The sequence below is a fragment of the Dasypus novemcinctus genome, chromosome 5, assembly GCF_030445035.2.
Source record: "Dasypus novemcinctus isolate mDasNov1 chromosome 5, mDasNov1.1.hap2, whole genome shotgun sequence".
Classification (NCBI taxonomy): domain Eukaryota; kingdom Metazoa; phylum Chordata; class Mammalia; order Cingulata; family Dasypodidae; genus Dasypus; species Dasypus novemcinctus.
In genome coordinates this window covers 43,599,657-43,626,698 of record NC_080677.1, presented here as the reverse complement: position 1 = coordinate 43,626,698, position 27,042 = coordinate 43,599,657, and the positions used below count along the sequence as shown (strand labels likewise).

The following is a 27,042-nucleotide window of genomic DNA, read 5'->3' as shown; positions in this document are numbered from 1 at the left end:
ACACTAGGTTACTGTTAAGAATAAGAAGAATTAAGTACATGCAAAGCACTAAGAACAGTATCTGGTACTTAGTGAGCATGCAATAGATGTTCAGCTACTTTAATTACATATTTTTTTAAATACCCATACTTTAACTAAATATCACTTCATACTCAAGAAAGCTTCACCTTTTTTGAAAACTTTTCTAAATATTTTTCTCCTTTAGTAACTACTGAATAGGGAACAAGTCATTCTCAAAATATTTGAGTGCCCTTGGGATCACTGCTCTGACCAACAATTCTCCTTAAAAGTTTTCTGCTCAGCAAGATTTGTGTCTCCAGACACATTTTAGACTTGTGAGGACAGATAAGTGACACACTGCCACAGATCATCTTTCCTTGGTTGACAACTGGTGTGTAGTACAAACCACCAAAACTCACTGCAAAAAATGATGTACATTTATTTAGCCAACTTGTCTGCTGAAGATCAGCTGCACTGGGCTTGCTGTCTCTTTTGATTGCAACTGTGTTTGTTCATGTGCTTGTGGTTAGCTAGTGATAAACTAATCTAGTCTCTTGACTTCCTTCTGGAGGCAGGAGACAAGTCTAAGCACAGTCTTCTCATGGCAGTGGCAGAAGCAGAAGAGAGCAAGCGGTAATATGCAAGAGCTCTTAAGGCTTAATCTTAGACCTAGCGCACGCCATTTCTGACTCACCCTATTGGTCAGAGCAGGTCACAAGATGAATCCCAAAGTCAAGGGTAGACATATCTTCCTCCCATGGAAGCAAGGAGATGGGAAAGAATATTCCTGAACAAAAATACAACACACCATACCAGCACAGACATTAAGTGATGATCACAAGAATCTTTTCCACTGTGCCTGATTATAGCTCTTTAATTCTACAATGCCTCTATAGTTGCCTGGAAACCTACTAAACATGAAGGGGAAAAAGAAAAACATGAGACTTCTGGTTCTGCAAATTTTTAATATTGTTTATAGAATATAAAGGTCTGGACCTTGAATTTTATTTTTCTATAATAGAAAACATCACATTGTTATTTTTTGGAATGAACTTATATTTAGCTATTCAATTGTAACTGAGTTAGTTGAAATAAACTAACTGAAGACAAGCTGGGCCTTGCATTTAAACATTTACATATATGTCTCAAACATTAACTCATATATGTACATATACATTAAATATCAAATGAAAATCGACAAATTTTCAAATACCAATAATTTATCCATTATTTATATTATGCTTTATAAATAGAACATAGACTATAATAGTTTGTTACTTTTCACTTAAAAGCATCTACATATTTAATCTTTCAGTTTTGAAACTAAAAATGGACAAGGGCACATATATAAATATGATGATATTCTACTAGCCACGTGTAGTCCACTTACTTGAAATTATACTAACAAAACCTAAACATGATTTATCTTTTTTCATCCTGTTTTTTGAAATTAAAAAGTTAAAATAACTTCAGTCTTTCCTCTTCCAAATGGTTTTCTTCAAACGACTTTAACAATATTATAATTTATTAAAATGAGTGAGATTTGGAGAATTTAACATAAAACATTTTATTGCAATTTGATTTTTATAAAATATCACTGCATGCATATAGAGAAAAAAAATTATAGTTATACCTATAATATGCTAATATGAAGAAAGAGCTTTCATGTGAAACTGATGCAACATTATTGAAGTTACCACACTGAGTGGAATAAAGTGACCTGATTCTTAACTGTAGATGAGTTCATTTGCAACAATTCATCTTTCACATTTTTATGAAAAATATACATCTTAAGCTATTGATCACAATGAGTCAATTCCTAAAAGTTTAAATTGTTTTTATTTAAATGACATAAAATTAAAACTAAAACTTAGTGTTCTCATAGGTAGAAAGCAATTTCAGCAACTCTGAGGCAAAAGTGCTATTATTTTTGAAGGAACTTTGAAAATAAAGTGAGAATGGACAGTTCTCACTATAGAAATTAAATTTACAAGAATAGCGATAAAAATGTAAGTGTAAAATTGCCTCAGGTTCTCTTAACAGTGAAAGTTAGTTTTATTTGGTCATTGGGTCTGATCTGTCCCTCCTGCCCTGTCCATCCCTTCACTGCTAACTCAAAGCCTCTGGTTTATTCCCCACAGCCTCTTTGTGTGGATCCCTAGACACGAGCCATTGTTATACGGGGAGATACTGTTATGATTGTGCTATTTGTACTAAACATGCTTTGTAAATTCAGAGAGTTACTAATCAGAAGATAGGTCACGAGAAAGCAGGAGGAGGGTAAGAATGGAAAGCTGAGGGTTAATCTCTGCAGAACTGGTAAAGGTAATGAATAGAAATGGTGAAAGTAAACAATGGTGTTTGTAACTAGTAGAGCTATTAAATGGGTATGAAGAGTTGAAAAGGAAACTCCTAGGTCATGTATATTACTAGAAGGAAACCTAAAAATTTTACCATGACATTGTTTAAGATAGTAAAACCTCATGTAAAACACGATTATGGGTGATATTGCACATATAAGACCTTCTTTGCAAAATATAAATACAAATACACTAGAGAAAAGGAAAACGAATAGCAGCTATGTATGGAAAGGAGAGCATACAGAGAGGTGATGAGTTTTGTTTTTTCTTTGTTATTATTATTGGAATAATGAAGGTGCTCTAAGAATGACTGAAGTGATGAATGCACAAATATGTGATTACACCAAATACCACTGATTATACATTTTGGGAGGATTTATGCTTTATTAATAAGTATAAATAAAATTGATTTGTTTAAAAAAACAAAAACACCTTATTGTCAGTATTCCTAAGTTCCCTGCTTCCTAGTTAGAGACACTCATCCTCTCTTTAAAGACATAAGATTTCTTCTTCTGCCTTTATAAGTACCTTTATAGTCCTAAAATAAAGTCACCTAAAGACTTGAGCAGAAATGTCATATGGACTTTACTTTTTTACTACACGGATGACTATCTTTAACAGGGACATATATTTCCCATATGTGTTCACCTTCAAGAATTTGAATTAACTGGTTTATTGTGTATTTCTTAATATTGAGAAAGAGAGGAAGTGGTTAAGTACAGAAATTTAGATTCAAGCTTACATCCAATCAATGCATTTCATTTAGGAGAATAAATTGCAATAATTATTTCATGCCCATTTTATTCTATTCACTATTAGCTAAATATAAAATATAAAATGTCCTACTATAATAAAATAGATGCTTGAGAAAATTGGGGAAAATCACCCAACATGCTAAAAAGAAATCCCACCAAGGTAGATTTTTCAAAATCTATCTGTAGTAGTTTGATATTATTGATGAATTCCAAAAAGAAATATTGGATTATGTTTGTAAACTGGTCTTTTCCTCTGGGCATATGAGATTATATTGGATTGATTACTTAATCAGGTAAACGTCTTGTGTCAGTAGGCCAATGGTGTGGGGACTCGCAGATAAAAGACATGGCAAAAGACAGAGTTGGAGGGTTTTTGATGTTGGAGTTTTGATGTTGGAGTTTGACACTGAAGCCTTAAGCTGGAGCCCCAGGAAGTAAGCTCACAGAGGAGAGAGAAGCAAGACCCTAGGAGGAACCAGGAAGCCTGAACCCTTGCAGATATCGGCAGCCATCTTGCTCTAACACATGGAAATAGACTTTGGTGAGGGAAGTAACTTACGCTTTATGGCCTGGTATCTGTAAACTCCTACTCCAAATAAATACCCTTTATAAAAAACAACCAATTCTGGTATTTTGCATCAGCACTCCTTTGGCTGACTAATACACTATCTTTAACTGAAAACATTTCATGCAACTTTCACAGTTTCCAAGAGCAGCCTTAGCCCTAGGCCAATCTGATCCAAATTTTTTTTTATAAAATGCAATACATAAAACGAGTAAAAGCATTGTTAATGTCTGGATGCACATCACTGCAAAATTAAATATAAGGGAAAATCATTAATAACAAGGATACATGTACCACTGGAAATTTGAAACAAGACCTTGATTTTTAAAGGCAGCGATTTCTGTATCTAAAGAATAATTCATTTAACTTGATGTTGAATGGACACTCTACCTTTTAGAAGTCTAACATGGGCTTGAACAAAATAACTTAATTTTTATGAATAGCTTTCCAATCTTCTTTCATATTTATTTAGAAAAATAAGAGACCCTTTTAAATTATATCAAAGTTAAATTTCACCAACCTAGGAAATCATACAATTTAGAAACAATGTAAAAGCAGGAGATTAAATCTTCCTTAGGGATTTAGTGTAATGTGAAGCCAATGGTGGAGAAATTTGTGCCAAAGAATTCCATTTCTTATAATCAATTTTTAAAGGTATAGACAAAATATGTAACCTTTAAAATGTTACAAGACAAAATATGACACAGTGAGAGGACAAATTTGGAATTAAGAATAATTCTCAATCTTATTCATTGGCTTTATTTTGGTGTGATTTATTAACTAACAGATTATAGCTGAAGATTTCAAAATTCTCATTTCTTAGGAGAAACAGCTCACTCATTAGTATTCTACTTGACTTTTCATGCCTTTATGTGAAAGCTATTATTTTTTAGTTATCTATTCTTTTCTGGTTCAGGCATTTATATTTGATAGACACAAAAGGTAAATCTTTATTTCAGATATAAATATTGGTCTACTTTTATAATTTAAATTTCACATTCTATAAATTATAAGACATAAAAGACAATCTTAATATTTTACCACATACAATGGGGGGAAGGGAAGCACAATAGAGCTACTGAGGAAAATGTTTTTAAAAAACTCAAAAATACAGTAGTTAAAAAAAAAATAAAAACAGTAGTTAATTTTCTCTGTGTTCTTTATGCTACCAGCAGCTGACCAACAAGTCCAGGCTTTCGCTCTTTTATTAAGGTGGCAATAATGGTGGCACCTTGCCTTAAACTCTCCTGTAGTTTCACCTCATCCTGAAAAGTTGAAACAATAATTATTTTAGAAAGAAAATATATCACAAATTAAATGTGACTAGGAGCCACTTTTTTTCTATTTTTTTTTTAATGTAACATTCAAAAAATATAAGAGTTCTCCATATACTCCCCACCCCAGGAGCCACTTTTATAATCCATTGCTCTGGGTTGAGCATTCTATGGAACTTAGACCACAGACAGTGGAATGGACTCAGTCTGCAAAATAAAGGGGAAAATGGTTCTCCAAGCATTTTTTTTTTTTTTTACAGACAAGAAATATCTGCTGAAGATGCAAAGAAAAAGACATACAATTGAAATGCTAACAATATGAAAGAAAACTTTTTCCATTCATCCAATTTCTGGCTAGCTCTGGCTCTTCACTGAAGTGTGAATATTTCATCGATGACGCTATATTTTCAGCTTGTTTCTGAATATTTTCTTATACTAGGATTTGTTATGGACTGTTTATGACCATGCAGGAAAAACCCTGCTTGTTGTTTGTGAAGCAAGGATGAGGCAAATTTGTGAAGCTATCTCAAAAGTTGCTAAAATGTACCTTTTCCTTTGAAATCATATTGCCTATGAAAATCTGTTCTAATTATTTTTGCTTATTGATGGTATGAGGAGATAACTGTATGAAGGAAAGGAAAAGTAGAAACAGTGTTAGTAACTTTAAGGTCATTGGGTTATGAACTGTGCTATGTTTAAAAGAAGGATATAGTGACCAATCTACAAATTTTGGAATCATCCTTAATGCATTAACTCAATAGCCAATATATCAACAGGACTTTCTTTTTCTACCTTCTTACTGTTTCTTGAACACACGCAGTTACCGGCAGCATAACAACTCTCCTGAGTTACTGAAACAATCTCATAGCTTCTCTAAATTCAAGTCTTGCCCAGAAAGGGGTGAATGGTGGCTATTCTGCATCTTATGAGTGGGTTATATATGACATTTCAATATTGGGTTTCAAATGCTATACTGGTTTGCAGAATATCACAAGACCTAAATCAAACATAAACAAATCATTCTAAAGCCAAATATGTGTGGACTTAAGATGTGATTCACTTATATAGAGTAGATATCATCAATGCCACATCAATCATAAACATAGAAATAACTGAAACTGAGCAAAATCCAAACCATCTACTGATATGCATTTGTCATTCTTAATGATCAGTTCATTAAATTGTTGCCAGGTCTATAATTTATGTCTACTCCCAAGCCTAATTTATTAAACTGAGACATAGCACAGATGATAATTAAGGCTTTCCTCTTCAAAAATAAACAGAAAAAGGCTGTCAGTGAAACCAGCTTGTACTTGTAATAATGAAGGGAGCATAGTGACATATATCTTTATTTTTTACAGGTTTGCACTTTCACTAATGTGTATTAAAATTTGTATTTTATTTGTTTACATGTTCACTTGTGTTAGAGAAAACAAGAAAATAAATGGACCTAACCTTGGAAATAAGTGGGTGGAGTTTCTTAGAATTTATGATTTGGAAACTTTCTAGGAAAGAAAGTAAGAACTGGCAGAGAAATAATAAAATGAAAGGAAAAAAACTGTTAAATATTTTAGGTCAAGGAAAGTCACATTTCTATATTTTAGAATAAATCTTTTCTGCTAATATTTGATAGCTCCGTGTGTGTGTGTGTGTTTTACATAATAAGGAATTTAAGCAAGACTTTCTTTTAAGGATTAAATGACTATTTTAATCCTTAAAAAATTAAAATTCAGTGAGAAAAAACTATATTATTCTATTACACATTTGTTTTCCCTCTATGCCTGAGGTAACTTAATCATTTCTCCTCTGAAAAAGATGGAAATTTTTAAAAATGCTTAAACAAGAATGTGACTCACATACATACTCAGAAAAGTCTAGTATGTACAAAGATCAGGTTTTCAAACAATTTATGGATATAAAACTCACTTCAAAATTTCATACACCTACAAAAGTATTGATAACAAAGGTAACAAAATGCAAACTCCACTAGATTTTTAAAGGCTATCCTTGCTGCCAGTGGCTATGCAAAACAAAATATGACAAAACAAAAAACCCCACAAAACAGTTTTTAATCCTTTAGGGGGTGAGCAGCAGAGACAAAGTATAGGTAGTGATGTTATCATTCACATATATATGTAAATGTATAGAAATATATGCATGTATGAGTATATGTGTGTATACATGACATCTACTACTTTGTGTGGTACTATAATAAATCTTTTTAATATAAAAAGGTCGACATGAAAGGTGATAAATCATGTTGATAGTGTGTACACTTGGTATGATGTGATGAAAGTGGCATTTCATCTACGTGGTTTTCTTTCTTAAAACCCATAGCTCTAGTCTAGTTACAGGAAAAAGATCAAACAAATTCCATCAGAGGGACATCCTACAAAATACCTGACCAGTACTCCTCAAACTGCCAAGGTTATCAAAAATATTTTTAGCAATCTTAGATTTTTCTTTGTTTTGATTTACATTTATAAGAATAGTGTAATAAAGGAATTTGAACAAGGAAAAAACAAAATAAACAAAATAAGGAAAGTCTTAGAAACTGCCATAGCTATGAGAAGCCTAAAGGAAACATGACAACTAAATGTAATGTTGTGTGCTGGGTGGAATTCTGGAATTAAAAAAAGACAGAAAAAAATAAGGAAATTTTGAATAAACTCTGAACTTGGGTTAAGTATATCAATATTATTTCATTAATTATAACAAATGTACCATACTAAAAGAAGATGATAATGTTACTAATAGAGGAAACTGGTAGAGGAATACAGGAACACTTTTTCAATCTTTCTGTAAATCTAAAACTGTTTGAAAAAATAAAACCTATTATTTTAAAAAAGTAAGCATGTCTTGAGATACAAAGGTACTTTATTTGTGTGCATATATTCCTATAATAAATTATAGTTTTCCTTTAACAAATTATGCAATTAATTAAAGCACAGGCTCTAGAGTCAGATTGCTGGGATTCAAATCCTGGCTCTGACAATTTTCAAGTGATCTTTGGGCAAATTAATGATGTTTTATGGACCTTTGTTTTCTCATCTGAAAATGGGGTAACAGAATTACCTACCTCACAGATTGTTTGGGGGACTAAATCACATAAGACATGTAAAACACTGATACCTAGTAAATTTTCAATAATAAAAAGCTGTTAGAATTATTCTTTATATGGTGTGTATCATTTTCAGCCTTAAAAGAGCACTTGATATCACCTTCTTGCCATAAATAGCCATGAAGTCTGGAAACCTATGTGATAAACAATTGTTTGCTGGCTATGGACAATGACTAAAACATGTCAAAAATCCTTAAAAGGAGAGCCTATTAGCCTAAATTCACTCCAGTTTTCTTGTTTGAAGAGTTTTTCAAAATTGCAAAGAGAAGCAGTTCCCAAGCAGAAAATGGCAGTCTTTTGGGATAGAAAAGACACAGATCACAAATTTATAGCTGTTAAGGTGGATCAGATTGTGGGGGCAAGGTCCCTGAGAGAGAAAAAAGGTAGAGAAATCCCAAAACTCTGCTAAATATCCCCCTTGGGTCCTTGAACAACTTCTAAGCTGTGGATGTGAAGGCAGTGACTCAATAAGGTCTAGCAGAGAATAATTGCTGGGAAGCTTGAGAGTTGAGGCAGAGATTTCAGAGGTCGCACTGTACAAGGAAGTTAGATTTGAGTCCAGCTAGAATGATGAGACCTCGGTGAATACCCCTGGCTTTCAGTTGAGATAGCAGAAAGGTCAAGCCCATAGCCTGAAAATAAAGTCAAAGTGAACTAGAGCTGCCCCATTATAAACATGCGAGCTCTAGGAGATCAAGTTGATCTACCAGCAAAACAACTGCTTGTCAGAACAAATCTTAATATTCTTTGGAGGAAGATAAAATAATCTAGAGATTTTATAATATTTTATAGCTTAAGTATGGCATACAATAAAAATATTACTGCACAAAGAAGCAGAAAAGAAACCCCATAATCCATAAAAAGTTACATAAGCAGACCCTGAAATTATTCATATATTAGAATTAACGAACAGTGATTTCAAAATGACTACTATATTAAAGAAAATAGAGGAAGAGATGGAGACATTGAAAAAAAGATGGAGAATTTCATCATAGAATTGGAATCTATAATAAAGAAAATATTTCAGAATTTAAATCATAACATTTGAAATTAAGAATTCATTGGATGGGCTTATTAAGAGCTGGACAGAAGAGAAGACAGGATTAATGATCTTGAAGACAGGTTAAAAACAAACTGAAGCATAGAGAGGGGGGAAAAAAAGAATTATACTGAGACCATCTCAATTTATGATATTACCACACCATTTTCCTTTCCTTCCTTATCCATTGCCACCACCACCAAGAAATCTGTTTGGGGCATTTAGAAAATAATATATGGTTTATCCCAGCAACACAGCACATGGGAATATCTATGCCATGAAGCATAAAAAAAAAAAAATGTCAACCCCATTCCCAGAAAGGTAATATAATATACATAAACATGTATAAGACAAGACAGTAAGTAATATTGCTGTATCTTAGCATAAAAGGACAGGGGAATTCAGAAGATGGGGGAAGTGAACGTGGCTCAACTGACAGAGCATCCATCTACCATATGGAGTGTCCAGGGTTCGATCGCCAGGGCCTCCTGACCTGTGTGGTAAGCTGGCCCAAGCACGGTGCTGCTGCGCGCAAGGAATACTGTGCCACGCAGGGGCAACCCCTCATAGGGGTGCCCTACGCGCAAGGTGTGCACCTGCAAAGAGAGCTGCCCCGCATGAAAAAAGCGCAGCCCACCCAGGAGTAGTGCCATGCAAATGGAGAGCTGACACAGCAAGATGATGCAACAAAAGAGAGATGCAGTTTCCCAGTGCTGCCTGATAATGCAAGCAGATGCAGAAGAACACACAGCAAATGGACACAGCAGACAACAGGGGTGGGGAGGGGGCAGGGGAAGGGGAGAGAAATAAATAAAATAAATCTTAAAAAAACAAAAAGATGGTAAGATCACATAATGCTGGAATGGTTCATGAAGAAGGTGAAACCAAAGGATAAGAGAAAGAGGAGGCAAAAGAAGATATATTTCAGGAAAAGTGAGAGATGATTGATTCCTTTAGTAGTATGTATAATAATGTGGTCAATTGAAACTGGCAAAAGGTATTGGAAGAAAAGTAGATGCCCAAATTTCCACAGTAAAAAGTAAAGAAAAAGTTACTGATATTAGAGCTATCAGCAGTTAATTTACTATCTGTAACTCTAGCAACACAAATTCTGAGACTTAAGTTTAACTTTGATTTCAACTCAACAGCTATAAAGCATAAATTGTAAACACATGTTTACATACTCCCACATAAAAATCAAAAGTGTAGTATTTTCTGAATTCAAAGAAAAACAGGGAAATATTTATTGATATAAAATATATTAACATTTTCATTTAAGTTAAAATCATTGTCATAACTACCATCACTTGTTTTACCTTATCTTCCTGTTCACACAATAATGTAAAATTTTACATTTTAGAAAAAAATTTTTAATTGCAAACTCTGTGAATATAAAATAAAAAAGGTGTAACTTCTACTGAAAAATACAGCACGCCTTCTTCTTCATGGTTACCCCTATATTATGGTAATAGAAACCAGCCAGAGGGAAAAGGAATATTTAAAGTAGCCAGGTTTGTTAAAATACTGGGAGGGAAAATATCAAACTGTTAACAAAAGTTATTTTTGGATGAGGATATATGGCAATATTTTTCTTCTTTGGGCTTTGCTATATTTTCAAAATTTCCATGATGAACACATTTCATTCTTTTGAGAAGAAAAACAAGTTACTTTTAAATTTAGTTTCAAGACAATTCAAATGTAGGGAACTACATTTAATTTATCAAATAAAAGTCTATGTGCATTGATAATATAGAACATAGCCCAAATTTCTAAAGAAGATTCTTCTCAATAAAAAAATCTTCAAAATGTGTACAAGGAAAACACTTTTGACTGAATATTCTAGTCTTCAATAAGAGGTCCAAAAAAGAATCCTATTAATAATTCACAAAGTCAGCTTTCTACTGACTTAGAGGTTAAGAAAAATATATTGGAAGTCAAACTAAAAATAACAACAAAAATTTTGTACTAACTTAATTTTATCCAGCATGAGAGATCTGGAGGGGTTATAGCAGCTGAATTTTAAGAATATTAGGAAGAATATAGAACAAAATAATAACATTTAATAGCTGTTTTTAACTTTCTAAATCCTCAAACAATTATTCAGGATTAGAATTCATATGAATTTTATCTAGAAAGTTTTCATATTTGGCTATTTTCCTATTACCTTCCATTTCAAGATTTGAATGAAATGTACTATGTTTAGATAAAAGACCTCTCAACGAAAGCTTTAATTACCATTATCTTTTTTGTTGTTATTGTTATATTCAAAACAAAGGACTTTATTTTCATTTACCATAATCTTTTTTTAACATACAGTTATTTTTTTTTTAAAGATACTTAGATTACATAAAATTTTACATTAAAAAAATACATAAGGGATTCCCATGTGCTTCACTCCCCACACCTCTCACTTTTCCTCACATTACAACTTCTTTCATTAGTGTGGTACATTCATTGAAATTGATGAATACATTTTGGAGCATTGCCACTAAACATGGATTATAGTTAACATTGTAGTTTATACTCTCTCCTACTCAATTCTGTAGGTTATGGCAGGACATATAATGGCTGTCGTTGCAATGTCAGGACAATTCCAAGTCCCGAAAATGCCCTCATATTTCACCTCTTTTTCCCTCTCCTTGCCTTTAGCACCTCCAGTGGCCACTGTCTCCACATGAATGATATAATTTCTTCCATTGCTAGAATCACAGTAAGTCTATACTAGAATATCAGTAAGTCCACTCTAGTCCATATTTTATTCCCTAATCCGAGGATTCTGGGATGGTGATGCCTACTCTACCTCTAATTGAGAAGTGGCCTCGATCCCATATGGCTGATGGATGGGACTCTCTTGCATGCAATTGTAGACTCACTTGGCTCCTTGGTATGGTGCTTGTCCATCCTCACCTCCTTGTTAGTAGTACTGGGTGAGTCCAATGACTGGTGAGTATTTACTATACTCTTTTGATCATACAAGGCAGTCCTAAATTTATTACACAGTAATTAGTCTTGCCAAAGGAATCCTATACTTTAGCCATTTTTTGTGTATCTTATTTTAAGGGAGAAAGGATGATTGTTCCTTATGACAGTCATATCTACTGTCTTTAGTAGAGTAATGAAGTCACAATGCAAAAGTTCTTTTGGAACATCTAAGTTCTTGGCAAGCTTATGGGAAAATAGGAAAAAAATAGGAGAATTTTTTTATTTTCACAGAAGATCAGAGATGACAATGGCACTTCCATAATTCATAATTCAGAGCAGCTCTTCTTTTCATTTCCTCCTATTCCCACCTCAGAATTTGGACACCAGGTAAAACTTGCCATGCCAGATATAAATTACTAATAAGTAGCACCTTGAATGCATACAATTGGTTTATTTTCTATAATGCCTCATATCTTCAAAATTTCTTACTTACTATCCCTTTCAATTTTCTCAATGGACAACTTTTGGAGAAACTACTCACAGTGTAAACAGTGTACTACCAGCCCTCAGTTTGGGAATGAAATGTAAACAAATTTATGTAAACTCTTAGAATCAAGTTTATGTGAATTTTGTAGAATACTGTTTCAAAGAATAGCAGGAAAAGCTACAACATCATTGTTTTCCAAATCTTTATAGTCAACCTGAAAGGAAATCTTTTAAAGATATTCATCCTCCATACAGACTGTGCCTAAAGAACACAATGTACTCTGTTAAAAAAAAGAACTATAAAATGAAAACATATATATATTTAGGCTTTAGATGTCTCAGGAGATTACACAGCCCTTCTTAAAGTATAAACATTACATTGTCTCAGCAAATTCCATAACCAAAGCCTAATTCAACTTCTATAAGTCATATAAAAGTCCTGAAATTCAAGATGCATATAGTTGAGGCTAATCATATATCACCATCTACTAGATGTTCTTTATTGTCCTGCCAGCCCTTTGCCATCCTTGTTTTAGTAAACTAACACAAAATATTTTCTAAATGATACAAAATTTCAGACATCCTAAATATGTAAAAATTGCAAAGTAACACATACACACACATATACATATATCTCCATACCCTATACATCATTCATAACATATGATTTATAAGTTGTAAACTGTAGAAATATGTTAATAGGCTTCTTACATTTATAAGACAGTTAATACCATTATTAATTTCAAATTAAAATAATTTGAGGTTAACTTTTCTTTCTGGAAATTTGCTGATGGGGAAGAAAAAGTTAATGATGACATACTGTCCCCTAGTGGAGATGAAAATAAATTATTTGTTTTCAAAATTGCCTGTAGGGAAAAGTAGTCACTTATTGATAGGGTTTGAGAAAAACGAAAAGGACCTCTCCAAATGAAAAGCATTTCCTTCCTGTTCCTTTGATTGAAATGACTATCTCTAGAAAACCTAGATAATAAAATTCTGTATCAACATTATCATCGCACAATGGTTTTATCCTTTAGTCTCTGTGCCTGGAATAGGGCCTTGAACACTATCATTGCTGAATAATTATTTATAGAATGAGGTAACTGAGAAAAAAGAATTTGTCAGAAAGACCCTGGAAGGAAGCACTATTACTTTGCTAAGTAGGAACAGAGAGTAGAGATGGGAAAGACTCAAACTATGCAGTGCTCAGAGCCAGACTGTGGTAGAGTAAAATGTGGGCAGCCAAAAGGCACCAGACGTCTGGCCTGAGGAACAAGCAGTTCATTATTGTGTCATGTATTTCTAGATCTGGGTCTTATCACTCTGTCATACTTTCATTTCTTAGGATATCATTCACAATGCTGATTCTACAACTTAATAAAGTTGCAAAAATGGTCTTATACACAATGCCCCTTTTAATTAGCAGAACTTTTTTCATCCCATACAACTCACCCCAAAGTTGCCAAGTCCCATTATTCTACTGTGGCATGACTTAACCACATGCTTTAACTGAACAAATGAATTTAACCAACATACCCAAGTTGGTGGATAAGGACAGAGGATGAAGCAGGCATTCTCTTAGATAGAGTAGATGCAATAAGCAGAAAAGCACACACTAGATATTGCTGGATGGTGGGTACTGTTTCCAGAACACGTGGTAAATGTTATGAGGGACAGAAAAGCTTATTCAGAGGAGTTTCTTCTTGAGTGGATGGCCCAGGTGTAGTAGGTTACTTTAATATTGAAGACTCATTTGGAATACAAAGATTAAATTTTTTCCATAAAATTTAATTTCAAACTTTTAATAACAAAATTACTGTCAGAAAAGAGAACCATTTCAAAGATTATTTCTTCATAGGAAAATTGCAGAGTGGAGTGGGAGAGGATGTGAGGAAGGAGAGAAAGGAGAAAATTATTGTTAGAATATTTTAGAACAGTTAGAAAATAGAACAAGACACCTGAATGAGGACTATTATACTCTTGATGTTAGTTAAATGGGTGGTTGGTTAGTATCCAAATTCCTAATCTCAAAGATTTATGGAAAAATTGTTTTGCATTTTATTAGAAATTCTATGTTCTTCCAAGAAGGAGGCTATGAACTGCAATCTGCAAAAGAATTCTCTCCTGACAAGACTAGTGTCAGTTTTCCTTTATCAGTCTTAGCTAATAAATACCTAGCCTGGCAAAGCTTCTTCCAGAATGCAGAAGAGAAACAGTCCCTTCTCATGGAGAGGGCTATGATACTAGAATAACTGCCTTACAGAATTTCTTCCCAATAAGGGGGCAGAGAAAAATCAGCAAATAGGTAAAACAACTCTAGAGGTCAGAAAAAACTTCCTGAAATCATCAGATTTAAACAGCTCTCTCTAAAATAAAAAAGAGCATCAGAGCAACATAGATATTTTCTGATTTTTAGTCTCAGGAAGATTGAAGAAGATGTTTCAACCATAGAAGTAGGCACAAAATAGGAACAGTCAGAAGAGATTTCATATATATGTTAAATAAATGTGTGTTGAATTAAAAAGCTCAAGGGTAGTGTACAACCTTCTTTTTTACTATAGAAAATTGAATTTAAAAAAATAGAGGACAGACTTGAAAAATGTCTAGAACTCAGAGGAAAAGAATGAAGAGGTAAAGATAATGAGAGAAAAGTTAAGTAAAGAACTAAATTACATAAGGGAAACCTGGGGGCAAAACACAAAAACTATTGCAGAAGAAAAAAAAAATTAAGTTGTATATAAAAATTCCCTGGTCTGGACAAAGATCAGGGTCTGCAGATAGACGGGTCATTTAGCATACGGCAATATTAGTGAAAGAAGACCAAAAAGTAGCCATATTCAGATGGTCTTTTCAAATTTCAGGATAAAAATTAAACAGCCTCAAGCACAATACAGATTAGTTTCAATAGATGAGAATGGCTGATGTGAACTTCTCTCCCTGGAACTCTAAGTACCACAAACAATGAGAGATCTGAGGAAAAGATTGTTATTTAAGAATCCTGGCTAACCATCAGGAGAACAAAAAAAGGAGTCTGTGGGATATGCAACAGCTGTGAAATTATACCAATTTATACAGCCTTCTTTAAAAAAAGAGGAATATTAAAAAACTGACATTGTCCAATGTTAAGATAAGTGAAATGGTGAAAAAAGAATGGGAACTCCTTTATTCATTTAATGAATATATTTTAGGGACCTATCTGGTGCCAAGTACTAATCTATGTATTTAGATATTAATAGAATAGAGTTGGGCATGTCAGATAAATACATAAACACATATATGTGTTCATATTACAAGTTATGAGTGAAATAACAACCCAATTTAGAATCAAAGGGAAATCAGCATTATGATTTTCAGGCACAAATTATAAGAAAACTATGTAAACATGTTTAAATAAATTAATAATCACAAAAATTATGAGACAAGGTTTTCAGATTGCAGATTTTAAAAAGATATAACTTTAAAAATTAGAAAATTAAAAAAAAATTAAATAAAAACCTCAAGGGGTAGGTCAAATAACTGATTAGGTAAAGCTGAAGAGAGAATTATTGAAATTGATACCAGAGCTGCAGAAATTACCCAGAAAGCACTTCAGAGAAGACAAGGCAATGGGAAATGAGAAAGAAGGTAAAGACATTTATCAGATATGACAGGAATGTCCAATATGTACTTAATAATCAAGACTCCCAGACAGGGAGACAAGAGATAATAAGAAAAAATAATAAAGAAATTATGGCTGAAAAATTTCTATAAGTTATGGAAGAAATGAGTTCACTCATAAAAGAAACTCAAGTTAGATTTTAAAAAGTCTACAATAAGAGAAATTGTAGGGAAACTACAGATACTGAATACAAAGAGATATTAAAAACAGCTATAGGAAGCAGATGTGGCTCAGTGGTTAAACACTGGCTTCCCACATAGGAGGTCCTGGGCTTGCTTGTACCACAACAAACAAATAAAACTATAGAGAACAGACCAACAGAAGACCAACAATTAGACAGATAGCAGTCTTTCTCACAGCAACAATGATTGCAAGAACACAGTGATACAGTATTTTCAAAGGGCTGAAACCAAAACGCAAAATACAAAGAAACAAACAAAAAATCCATACTAAAATATCAATCTAGAATGTTTATATCCACAAACAAACTACTTTTCAAGAATGAAGATCAAAAAAGATCTAAATTGAGAGGAATTTTATAATAATTAAGGGTAGTATTTATTAAAAGCATCAAGGTCATGAAGGACAAAAACTGAGGATGTGTCCCAGATTGAAGCAGATTCAGAAGACATGACCAACAAAACAAAACATGAACAACAACAAAAAACATCCTTGTTTTCCTGGACTGGATCATGGACCAGTAAAAGGACATAAGTGAGACAAGTGGCAAATGTGAATACGATTTGTAGGTTAGATAGTAGTATTAATGTTAATTTTCTGATTTTGATAGTATGATAATGTAAGATATTATTTGAAAACTTGTGGTCAAATGTATACAGGAGTGAGTTATTTTACTATTTTTGAAACTTTTTGTAAGTCTGAAGTTAGTTCAAGATGAAGAATTAAAAATAATAAAAATAGTCACCAAAAAACAAAATTTAAAAAGAACTTCATTAAATGTTTAAAGAAAAAAAAAAAACCACACACACACACAAAAGAGAAAGTAAAAAAATAAGGTGGCAGAAACAAGTTCAAATATTTTTCTAATTTCAATAAATATAAATGGACTGAGCTCACTGGAGATGTCAGATGGATTAAAAACTAAATGCAGTGATTACAACTGAAAGTGGGAGGATTGCATCCAGCATCCATGTGGAATCTGAGCCTCCTCTTGACATAGAGGTGCAATGGACACAACCAATCCAATGTCCACATAGAAGAGGTGGCATTGGATTGGGAAAAGTGGACATGGTGGCTGATGGGTATGGGGTAAGGCAGGAAGAGATGAGAGGTGGAGGCGTCTTTGGGACATGGAGCTGCCCTGGATGGTGCTTCAGAGGCAATCACCGGACATTGTAAATCCTCACAGGGCCCACTGGATGGAATGGAGGAGGGTATGGGCCATGATGTGGGCCATTGACTATGAGGTGCAGAGGTGCCCAAAGATGTACTTACCAAATCCAATGGATGTGTCATGATGATGGGAACGAGTGTTGTTGGGGGGGGGGAGAGGTGGAGTGGGGGGGTGGGGTTGAATGGGACCTCACATATATATTTTTAATGTAATATTATCACAAAGTCAATAAAAAAAAAAAAAACTAAATGCAGCAATATGACCTTTGTAATAGCCACACCTAAAACACAAGGACACAAAAGGTTGAACGTTCAGGGATTAAAAATGATATACAAATTCTGACCTAAAGAAAGCTTGGTTCACTTCATTCCTAGCAGAAAAATACAGACTTCTTTTTTTAAAAAAGCACTAATACAGATAGAGAGAGTCACTCAAAGTTAAATTAAATATGCATATAAAACTCAAAAATAATCATCAGTAGTGTGAAATAGGATATTTTATAAAATCACTAATAAAAATTGAAGAAAATATTACAAATATAATTTCATTACTTAGAAACTTAAACCAAAGGAGGTTGAACAACTTGTCCAAAGTCACATAGATAAGGGCTGAAAATCCCAAAATCAACCCAGAATCAGAATTTATAGACACTAGGCACTTAACAACTATGTTAAGGATATTCTTACCCAAGAAAGTATGATTTTAATGCCTGCTTAAGGTTTAGTGCCCCCCCCCCTTTTTTTGGTTCAGCTTAATATCAAATTTTTAAAAATTCCTTTTGAGATTTTTAAAAGACTCAGTAGTAGCATTTAAATGAAATTTTGCGATATGGTGTAACACATTCACACCTTCATGCATCTTACCTCCTCAACTGCAAAAAAACATTACCAAGTTACTTTATGTTTTATGATGTGAATACAAACTGATGAGAAAATTAAATCTCTTGTGTCAATACTAGCATATTGGGATACTATTTCTAGAATTTATAGAATCCAGACAAAAGGTAGGAGCAAGCATTTTCCAGTGATTATAGCTAAAAGGGACAAAAAAGGAGGTTGTAAAACAGATGTAGTAGACATAAAGCAAATACTTATTAAATCAAAATGTAGAGTTTATATCACCATATATACACATTGCAAAAGTAGGAAGGGGGCCTTGTCAATTTCATGAACTATTCTGCTATAAAATGATAAACCATAGGGAACCACAAATACTAGGGTCAAGTTGCTAAAGCAAAGGCAAAAATAAAAATTTTAAACCAAAACATGCATTGATTTCACTGTCATGGTTGGATGGGTTTGGCATGATCCCTGGCAGGATCTGTTTTATATTGAGAAATTATGAACATTTGCTTTCTCTGCTGACATGTTTTCAGTGAGGTGCAGGGCACAGGAAAGGCTGAGCAACATTTAATTATTGCTCCAACATTATAATAAACTGAAAGAGATCTGGAGAGAACGCAAATAAGCAGCACATTAAAAATCTCCTGTGGCACCCTGGAAACCCTACAAAGGAAATGTTAACATGTTTTCCATTCACTCAGCCTAAAGCATAATTTTCCAGTTTCCTGGATATACTAATTTCATAAAGAACAATTTAAGTGTTATATAGAACACACACAATCAAAAGGAAAAGAAAAGCTACAAAACCTTTCTTCCTTTTAATTGTTTATTCATTCTGATTGGGATTGGACGGCCTTTAAAAGACAAATAAATGTCTGAGGGCTATAAATAATTAAAATACTACCAAAGAACAATAATAATTACAAGAAAGAAAATGTCCCTCTTGATTATATACATTTCTAATGAAAAAAGCAAGACACTACTGAATATTGAACACTAAATTATAATACAAAAATGATAGAAAATCTTTATAGTAATATATTAAAAGAGAACGAAAAGTAAATACCAGTTTAAAGATAAGTTCTTATTAGTATTTATATACATAATAAAATATTACATATGTAAATATAATAAAAAATATATTCTCACAGAATGAAATATTTCTCTGACTCGAAAAATGGAAAGGAAATCTGCACTGAGAAACACAGCCTGCTCAGATGTGTTTTGCTTTGATTCAAGCACTGTTTTGGAAATTAGTTTTCATTATAACAGGGACAAAAAAAAATACATTCACACACATTACCTATGAAAATTGTAGCTTACAATGACATTGTTCTAGTTATTACATTGCTCATTTTAAAAATAAGCCTTGGAAAGTTTAGGAAATGAAGGGTGAGGTAGGTTTGTCTAACTATTATGGAAGAAGGTATTCTCAATAATCAATGCTGGAGGAACATCCTGATTTACAATAATTATTTTCATTGTGTGGTGATAGTTTTGTTGTACATCCTTTTATAGTTTCTACCTTTATGCCATTAATTATTTGGTATATAGAAGGAATAAAGTGGTCTCCTAAAAGGAGAAACAAAATAGATTTATTTAAAAGAATAAAAAATTCCTTGTTTTTGATGAGGCACATTTAACTAATATAATTTTAAGACAACACAAGACAGTGCAAAGAGTGTTCAATATTTTATAACATTATTTAATTGCTTATAATTTTATTAATCAAAAAGAGGAGTGCAGGATATGGGACAATAGTATTATAATCAATAAATGCTACGCATTAATGTGCTTGACATTTAAATGTCCTAAGAAGTGACATTAAGTGACATTCAAAACAAAAGAGTGAAACATTTCCTGCAGCCTAATAAGTTGCTGATTTCTAGGATGTATAAAATGGCAGGAAATCAGCTTAAGTTTAGAAGAGGAATATCAAATATAGATGAGCCATAAGGGACTCAAATTTCAGATAAGACCAAAGGCACGCTATGCTAGACTCTGAAGAACTTGCCTTGTTTGTCAAGAAACAAGATTCAGGGAAATGGATGTGGCTTAACCAATTGGGCTCCTGTCTACCACATAGGCGGTCCAGAATTCGATGCCCAGGGCCTCCTGGTCAGGGCAAGCTGACCCAAGTGGTGAGTTGGACCATGCGTAGTGCCAGCCCACTCTGAAATGCCACCCATGCAGGAGTGTCTCCTGCATAGGAATGTTATCCAGTGCATGAAAGCCACCCCACACAGGAGTGCTGGCTGTGCTGAGAGCTGGCACAGCAAGATGACTCAACGAGAGACACAGAGGAGAGAAAATAAGAAGACATAGCAGAACTGGGAGCTGAGGTGGCACAAGAGAGTAAACGCCTCTCACCCACTTCGGAAGGTCCCAGAATTGGTTTCCGGAGCCGCCTAATGAGAATACAAGCAGACACAGAAGAACACACAGCAATGGACACAGAGAATGGACAATGAGAGGGAAAGGGCGGGGGGAGGGTGAGAGATAAATAAATCTTAAAAAAAAAAAAAAGAAACAAGATACAAGCACCCCAGTTTCTCAGAGCTCTATCCAGCAGCATCCACCTCCATTATCAAGCACAGAGGCTATTAACTGTTGTACAGCTTTTAGCAAAAAACATCCAATATGCTAGCCAATCCAATAAATAGCATACTTGTGATAGCAAACTCTAAAACATGGATATGTCAAGCTGTAAGGTGCTTCAGAGGCACAGAAGGCATCACCGAGTCACAGTAAAATCTATGGAAATCCACGGCCTGGGGATTTAAAAAAGATCCTTAATTTAGGGATCCTGCTTTTCCTTACAATTCTATACTTTTGAGAAAAATATCCTAGCAAATTAAGAGACAAATATGTAAAGATTTTGTGCAGGATCAAAAAATTTACAAAGTGAGATTTTAATTAAATAAGAATAAACAAAACAAAAATGTGAATTAAATTTGACTTCAACAATAAACAATCATCCAGCTTTTAACTGCTAATCACTTCTTTTCAAAAGCCACTCAGAAACTGAATACCTGAAAAGATACTTAAAACATAATCTCTTATTCTCATGAGGGAGGAGAAAACCATAAAAGCAAGAGTAGTTCTTTTTTTGAACCTAAAACTAAAATATGATACTTTATACTGTGAATAAATATAAAACAGAACTTTTGTTGCTCTAAATTTAGTGACTAGTCAATTATTTTTCTCACTTCTACAAAACAGTACCAAGCACAAACTTCACTATTTATTCAGAGGTCATGTATATAATATACAATATATCTAAAAATCGTTCATTTCTTTCATGCAGCCCAGTGGAATAATTTAGAAACTCAATAAAAATAAACACAGTACATCAATACAGAGAGTAATCAACCACAGATTTGAAGATACTGTGACAAAGGTAATAACCAAGACAGGATGAGTTTTAAATGACTGGACTACAAGTATTGAGAATTTTAAAACTAGATTCCTTGGCAAGAAAAGTGTTATACATTCTAAATGCACCTTAAAGAAGAAATCAATCAATTTGTTTCCAAATTTATATAGCAAGTTGTCTAACAAGTGGTAAAATATGAATATAAGGACAAAATTTAATTATCTTAAAGATTGCTTATTTTAAGAAATCATGGAGAAGCTGATAATAACGGTAGCCCAAGGACACATGCCTTCCTCAAGTTAAATCCTTACAAATGTGCATGTATTGGGGGGGAGGGAGCAGGTAGTTGCATTATGAAACTAAATATACACACACACTCACACAAATGTGCTAGCACTCAGAAAAGGGAATGTTATCATATGAGTAGGAAATTTGGAGAATTTCTGAGAAAAAGATAGGATTAGAAAACAAAAACACAGACAAAAACATAGACATGGAAGGGCTCTGCAAAAGACAGTTATGGCTTGATTAAAACTCAGGGATGAATTCTAAGAGCAGAAGATGATCCTGAACCAATCAACAGGGTGGTTATTTATAGAACTATATTCTAAGCAGCTACAGGTTGGCCCATCTCTCATCCCCAACCTGCACTGAAATATTGGCAATGAAGATATTTACCCACAGCCTAAAGCAGAAAATGTGGGTATTTGGTCCAGAGAAATAACACTGTCTTAGTTTGTCAGAGAACCCCAATATATATAGGGAAAACAAGCTATTAGTAGGCCCAGCCTAAAATCCTCTCATATTCTTCTGCCTCATAATTACTAAAGTGGATTTTGGTTAAACTCGAAGATGAACAATAATCAAATGTTTGAGGAAGACCAAAATCATTAAAGTCACCAAACTTAATAAACAGAAGAACTAACACTTAAAGATATAAAGTTAATGGTACAAAGAAAAGAAGAATGTTTCTGATAGATGGCTGATATCCTCATAAGGATTAAAAATTTGTAATGCCTTAAATATCAAGAATTGCATATGGAGACAGGAAAACTAAAAATACGATCCTTGAAGTAAAATTTCAATAGACTATATAGCAGAACGAATACAGATAAGGATTAAATCAATGAGATGGACAATCAAGCATAAGAATTCTTCCAAATAAAAACAAAAAATTAATGGGATGTTATATGATTCAACAATAAATGATATTTATATAATAATAATGATGTGAGCACATGAATATTTTGGTAAATAAAAATTGTGACGATATTCAGACAATGTTCTCTGACCTTAAAACATTGTGAAAATGAAGAGATTATGTTAGGATTTCGAGTCTGAGTCAACAGTTAAAATATCAATCATTGTTTTTGAATACAGTAAGAAATTAAAGAAACACAAAAGGAACTGTTAACTGATGCCCAAAAGCATTTGATACTATCCAACACCCTTCCCTAATTAAGAAAACAAAAAAGAAACAAAAGGGAGGAGAAGAATCACTGCTTCTTTAATTCAAGATTTTCTCTAAGTTAGAGAAAGCACAAGGATAACTGGCATCACTATTAAAATATACCATCGTGTATGGGTTCATTGTATATGTAACAAGACAAGAGAAACAAAGAGGTTACATATTGGAAACACATAAATCTCCCTTATTTTTTAAATATAAAAAGGGAATTGGTTGCAAATATGATAGAGTTCAGTAAATAGTCCAATTCAAGATAACCTATAAAAAGTATTAGTTTTCCTATATTCTAACAATAACCAATTATACAATTTAAAAATTGTTAAAGGTTCTAATACCAAATTTGGCAGCTTTCTAAACACTACCAATTATCAATTATGAAATATAATAAAACAAGCACAGTCACAATAGCAAAACAAAAAGAAAACATACAGAAACCCAAAATTAAATATGGAAAGGTAAGTAAATAATATATTAAAAATAAGATATATACTTTTTTTTTTTAATTTTTTTATTTTTTATTGACTTTGTAATAATATTACATTAAAAATATATATGTGAGGTCCCATTCAACCCCACCCCCCCACCCCCCCTCTCCGCCCCCCCAACAACACTCGTTCCCATCATCATGACACATCCATTGGATTTGGTAAGTACATCTTTGGGCACCTCTGCACCTCATATACATTGGTTCACATCATGGCCCATACTCTCCTCTATTCCATCATGTAGGCCCTGTGAGGATTTACAATGTCCGGTGATTACCTCTGAAGCACCATCCAGGGCAAGGATATATACTTTTTAGTTCAGCACATATGAAGCTTGAAGAACTGCGAAGATGTACAATATTCTTAGATGGAAAGACTAAAAAATGTGTGCATGACAATTTCCCCTCCAATTTAATGTAAAATAATTGTGCAATATCAATCAAAATCCCAACAGAATTTTATGGAACGTAAGATAATTTTCAAGGCCATGTTGGAGAGAAATGTAGAAGAATTAGCCAAGAAATTTTTTAAAAACTATTGTAATGGAGAAAATGACCTATTATACTATGAAGCCATAACAATAAAAATAATGTAACTTTAATAAAAAAGGAAAAACAGACCAATAGAATATCATTAAAAAAAAAACCCAAAACCATCTCCATATCTGGAAATTTGTTTTATAAAAATAATTGGAAAAAGGATGAACTAATGGTGACTTGAAGAAAAACGTCTATCCATTCTTTTTGATGACTTCCTGTTGACATAATTCTTATATCAGTTGGAAGTTACGTCAAGAACTGATTAGCAATAATTTCCAACAAAAGTACTTTCTACTATTCTTATAAAGAGTGGAAGACAGAATGATTTAATCCAATTTGTGCTTACATCCTCTTAATTTGTCTTTAGATAGAACAGATTCTAGCTGAATAAAACTCTCATATATGACTTTGAAGTATACACTGCTTATGCTTTTCTCATATCATACAAAGTGGATTAACAGAGCAGACTTGCCTTACCTGATGATTATAAGTAAATGCTGTAAAGTAAGAATTAATAGCTAAAAGCAGTCACTATGCAAAAATTCTTCAGTTAAAGCCCTGACACGTTCAGATTAAAATACACAATCGACAATAGAAAATCAGTAGTTGAAACTCCAAACAAGTAATTTGACACTGCATTTGCAGGATTGTTTCAAATAATAGTCACCATCTTCTTACTCATCTAGTGGTTTTATAGTTAATTTTATTAATATTCTTAATTTTCCTGACTGATGAAATAGATATGTTCATTTGCATAAAAATTTCCAGAAGAAATGCATTTATGCAATTTTTGAGGCTGCCATATTTTTAACTACAGCTACAAAGGAGTTAGTTTCGTTGTTCTGAGGTATTATGTAGCAAAAAGAGGATTATTGGTAGAAGTTTATTAAAATTCAATCTCCTCCAACAATAGCCGTTAACCAAGAATGTGATCTTCTCTTCTTTGTCCAAAATGATATATAGAACTCTAAAAAGCAAGTCTAAGGTTAGAAGATAGGCAGGTTTACATTTCAAATCTAAAATCTTGTGTTAGAACATAAACATAGGCGGGAAACTTGCGAAAACAAAGGATTTTTAATTTAAAGAAGAGAAGCCAGAAGTCAACACAAAGTCAAAGGAATAACTTGTCAAGAAAAATGCATTTTGGCCAGACTATAGGAATTGATAGTTCTTAGTGACAGAAAAAGATATCAGTAAAAGAAAAGGTGAATTTATACCAGGTTCTGAGTTTTAGGTTAGAAGGAAAAATTAGGCCCAAATGACACAATACCTTAGGATTCTTAAATGGACAAAATTAAGAAATGAAACACAAAAATTTATGCATTTATAAAATAATATGATACTTATAGACATAAAAGCAAGCTTCTATGATTGAGAATAAGATAAAGAGAAGCAAAAAGAGTATATGAACAGTAGCAAGTAATTCAGACAACAGAAAATATTTTTACTTCATGATTGAATGTATACTATTCCAATTATTTTCAATCTTACAGAACAGTGTTAAACAAGAAGCAATAGCATATATTTATTTAATTATTACGGCAAAAACATAAGAGTAAAAGCATAAAAGGGAAAGAGGCAAAGTTTTAGTAATAAATCCAATTTTAATCTGTATGACTAAAAACATTAATTTTTGTCTTTTTTCAAATGTTACATTAAAAAAATATGAGGTCCCCATATACCCTCCACCCCCCTCACCCCACTCCTCCCCCATAACAACAACCTCCTCCATCATCATGAGACATTCATTGCACTTGGTGACTACATCTCTGAGCACCACTGCACCTCATGGTCAATGGTCCACACCACAGCCCACACTCTCCCACAGCCCACACTCTCCCACGGCCCACCCAGTGGACCATAGGAGGACATACAATGTCTGGTAACTGTCCCCGCAGCACCACCCAGGACAACTCCAAGTCCAGAAAAAGCCCCCACTTCACATCTCTTCCTCCCACTCCCTACCCCCAGCAGCCACCATGCCCACTTTCTCCACACCAATGCTACATTTTCTTCGATGACTAATCACAATAGTTCATGAGCAGAATATCAGTAAGTCCACTCTAATCCATACTCTATTCCTCCATCCTGTGGACCCTGGAATGGTTGTGTCCACTCCACATCTATATCAAGAGGGGGCTTAGATTCCACATGGATGCTGGATGCAATTCTCCTGCTTTCAGTTGTAGGCACTCTTGGCTCCTTGGTGTGGTGGTTGACCTTCACCTCCATGTTAGCTGAGTGGGGTAAGTCCAATAAACCAGAGTGTAGAAGTTGCAAATCTGTTGAGGCTCAGGGCCTGGCTATCACATGGTCAGTCCAGAGATTCAGGTCCCCTGGGTATACGTTAAACCCCAGCACCAAACTACAGTTCCGGTAAAAGTAACAGGAGAGACGTGTGGACAAAGATCACATCTGAGTCCAGCTTTATCACACAGAAACACAGACTCCAAAGTAGGGCCAACTGAGATGGCACTGAACTCCATCTGCCATGAACATAGAACCTGTAGGTCTCTGTAGCCCTTAGAAGAACCATTATTTTTTAGTGAAACATGACATCGATCCCTCTGACCTTACCACACGTTACACTTCCTCTTTCTCTCTCTAATCTAACATTATTAACCTCTTTTCAGCTCTTTGAATTTGTCAAGTTCCCTAATTTTTCAAGGGCTTCAAAAAAAGCTATTCCTTCTCTCTAGAAATGTTCTTTCTACTCTCTTAACTATTCTTTTTCAGATCTCCGCTTGGATGGAAAATTTTCCTTTTCATTTTCATCTCCCTTCCTCAAGAAAGTCTTT

General features: G+C 33.6%; 1 protein-coding gene across 8 annotated transcripts in view; it reads right to left on the bottom strand.

Annotated features, from left to right (window-relative positions):
* The window catches only part of CRPPA (CDP-L-ribitol pyrophosphorylase A), a 393,039-nt gene that overhangs the window by 65,829 nt on the left and 300,168 nt on the right, over positions 1 to 27,042 (bottom strand). For 3 of the 8 annotated variants that reach the window (XR_011648804.1, XM_004467938.5, XM_071215133.1), the window contains one exon: positions 949 to 4,945. The exons of 4 other annotated variants lie outside the window; for them this stretch is intronic. Coding sequence is in view for 2 of the 4 variants with exons in the window: in XM_004467938.5 (XP_004467995.2) it covers positions 4,841 to 4,945 (105 nt within the window). In the remaining 2 variants the exon portion in view is untranslated. Of the gene's footprint in view, positions 1 to 948; positions 4,946 to 27,042 lie in introns of those variants that run through there. One more of the 8 variants, XR_011648803.1, reaches the window with a different exon arrangement.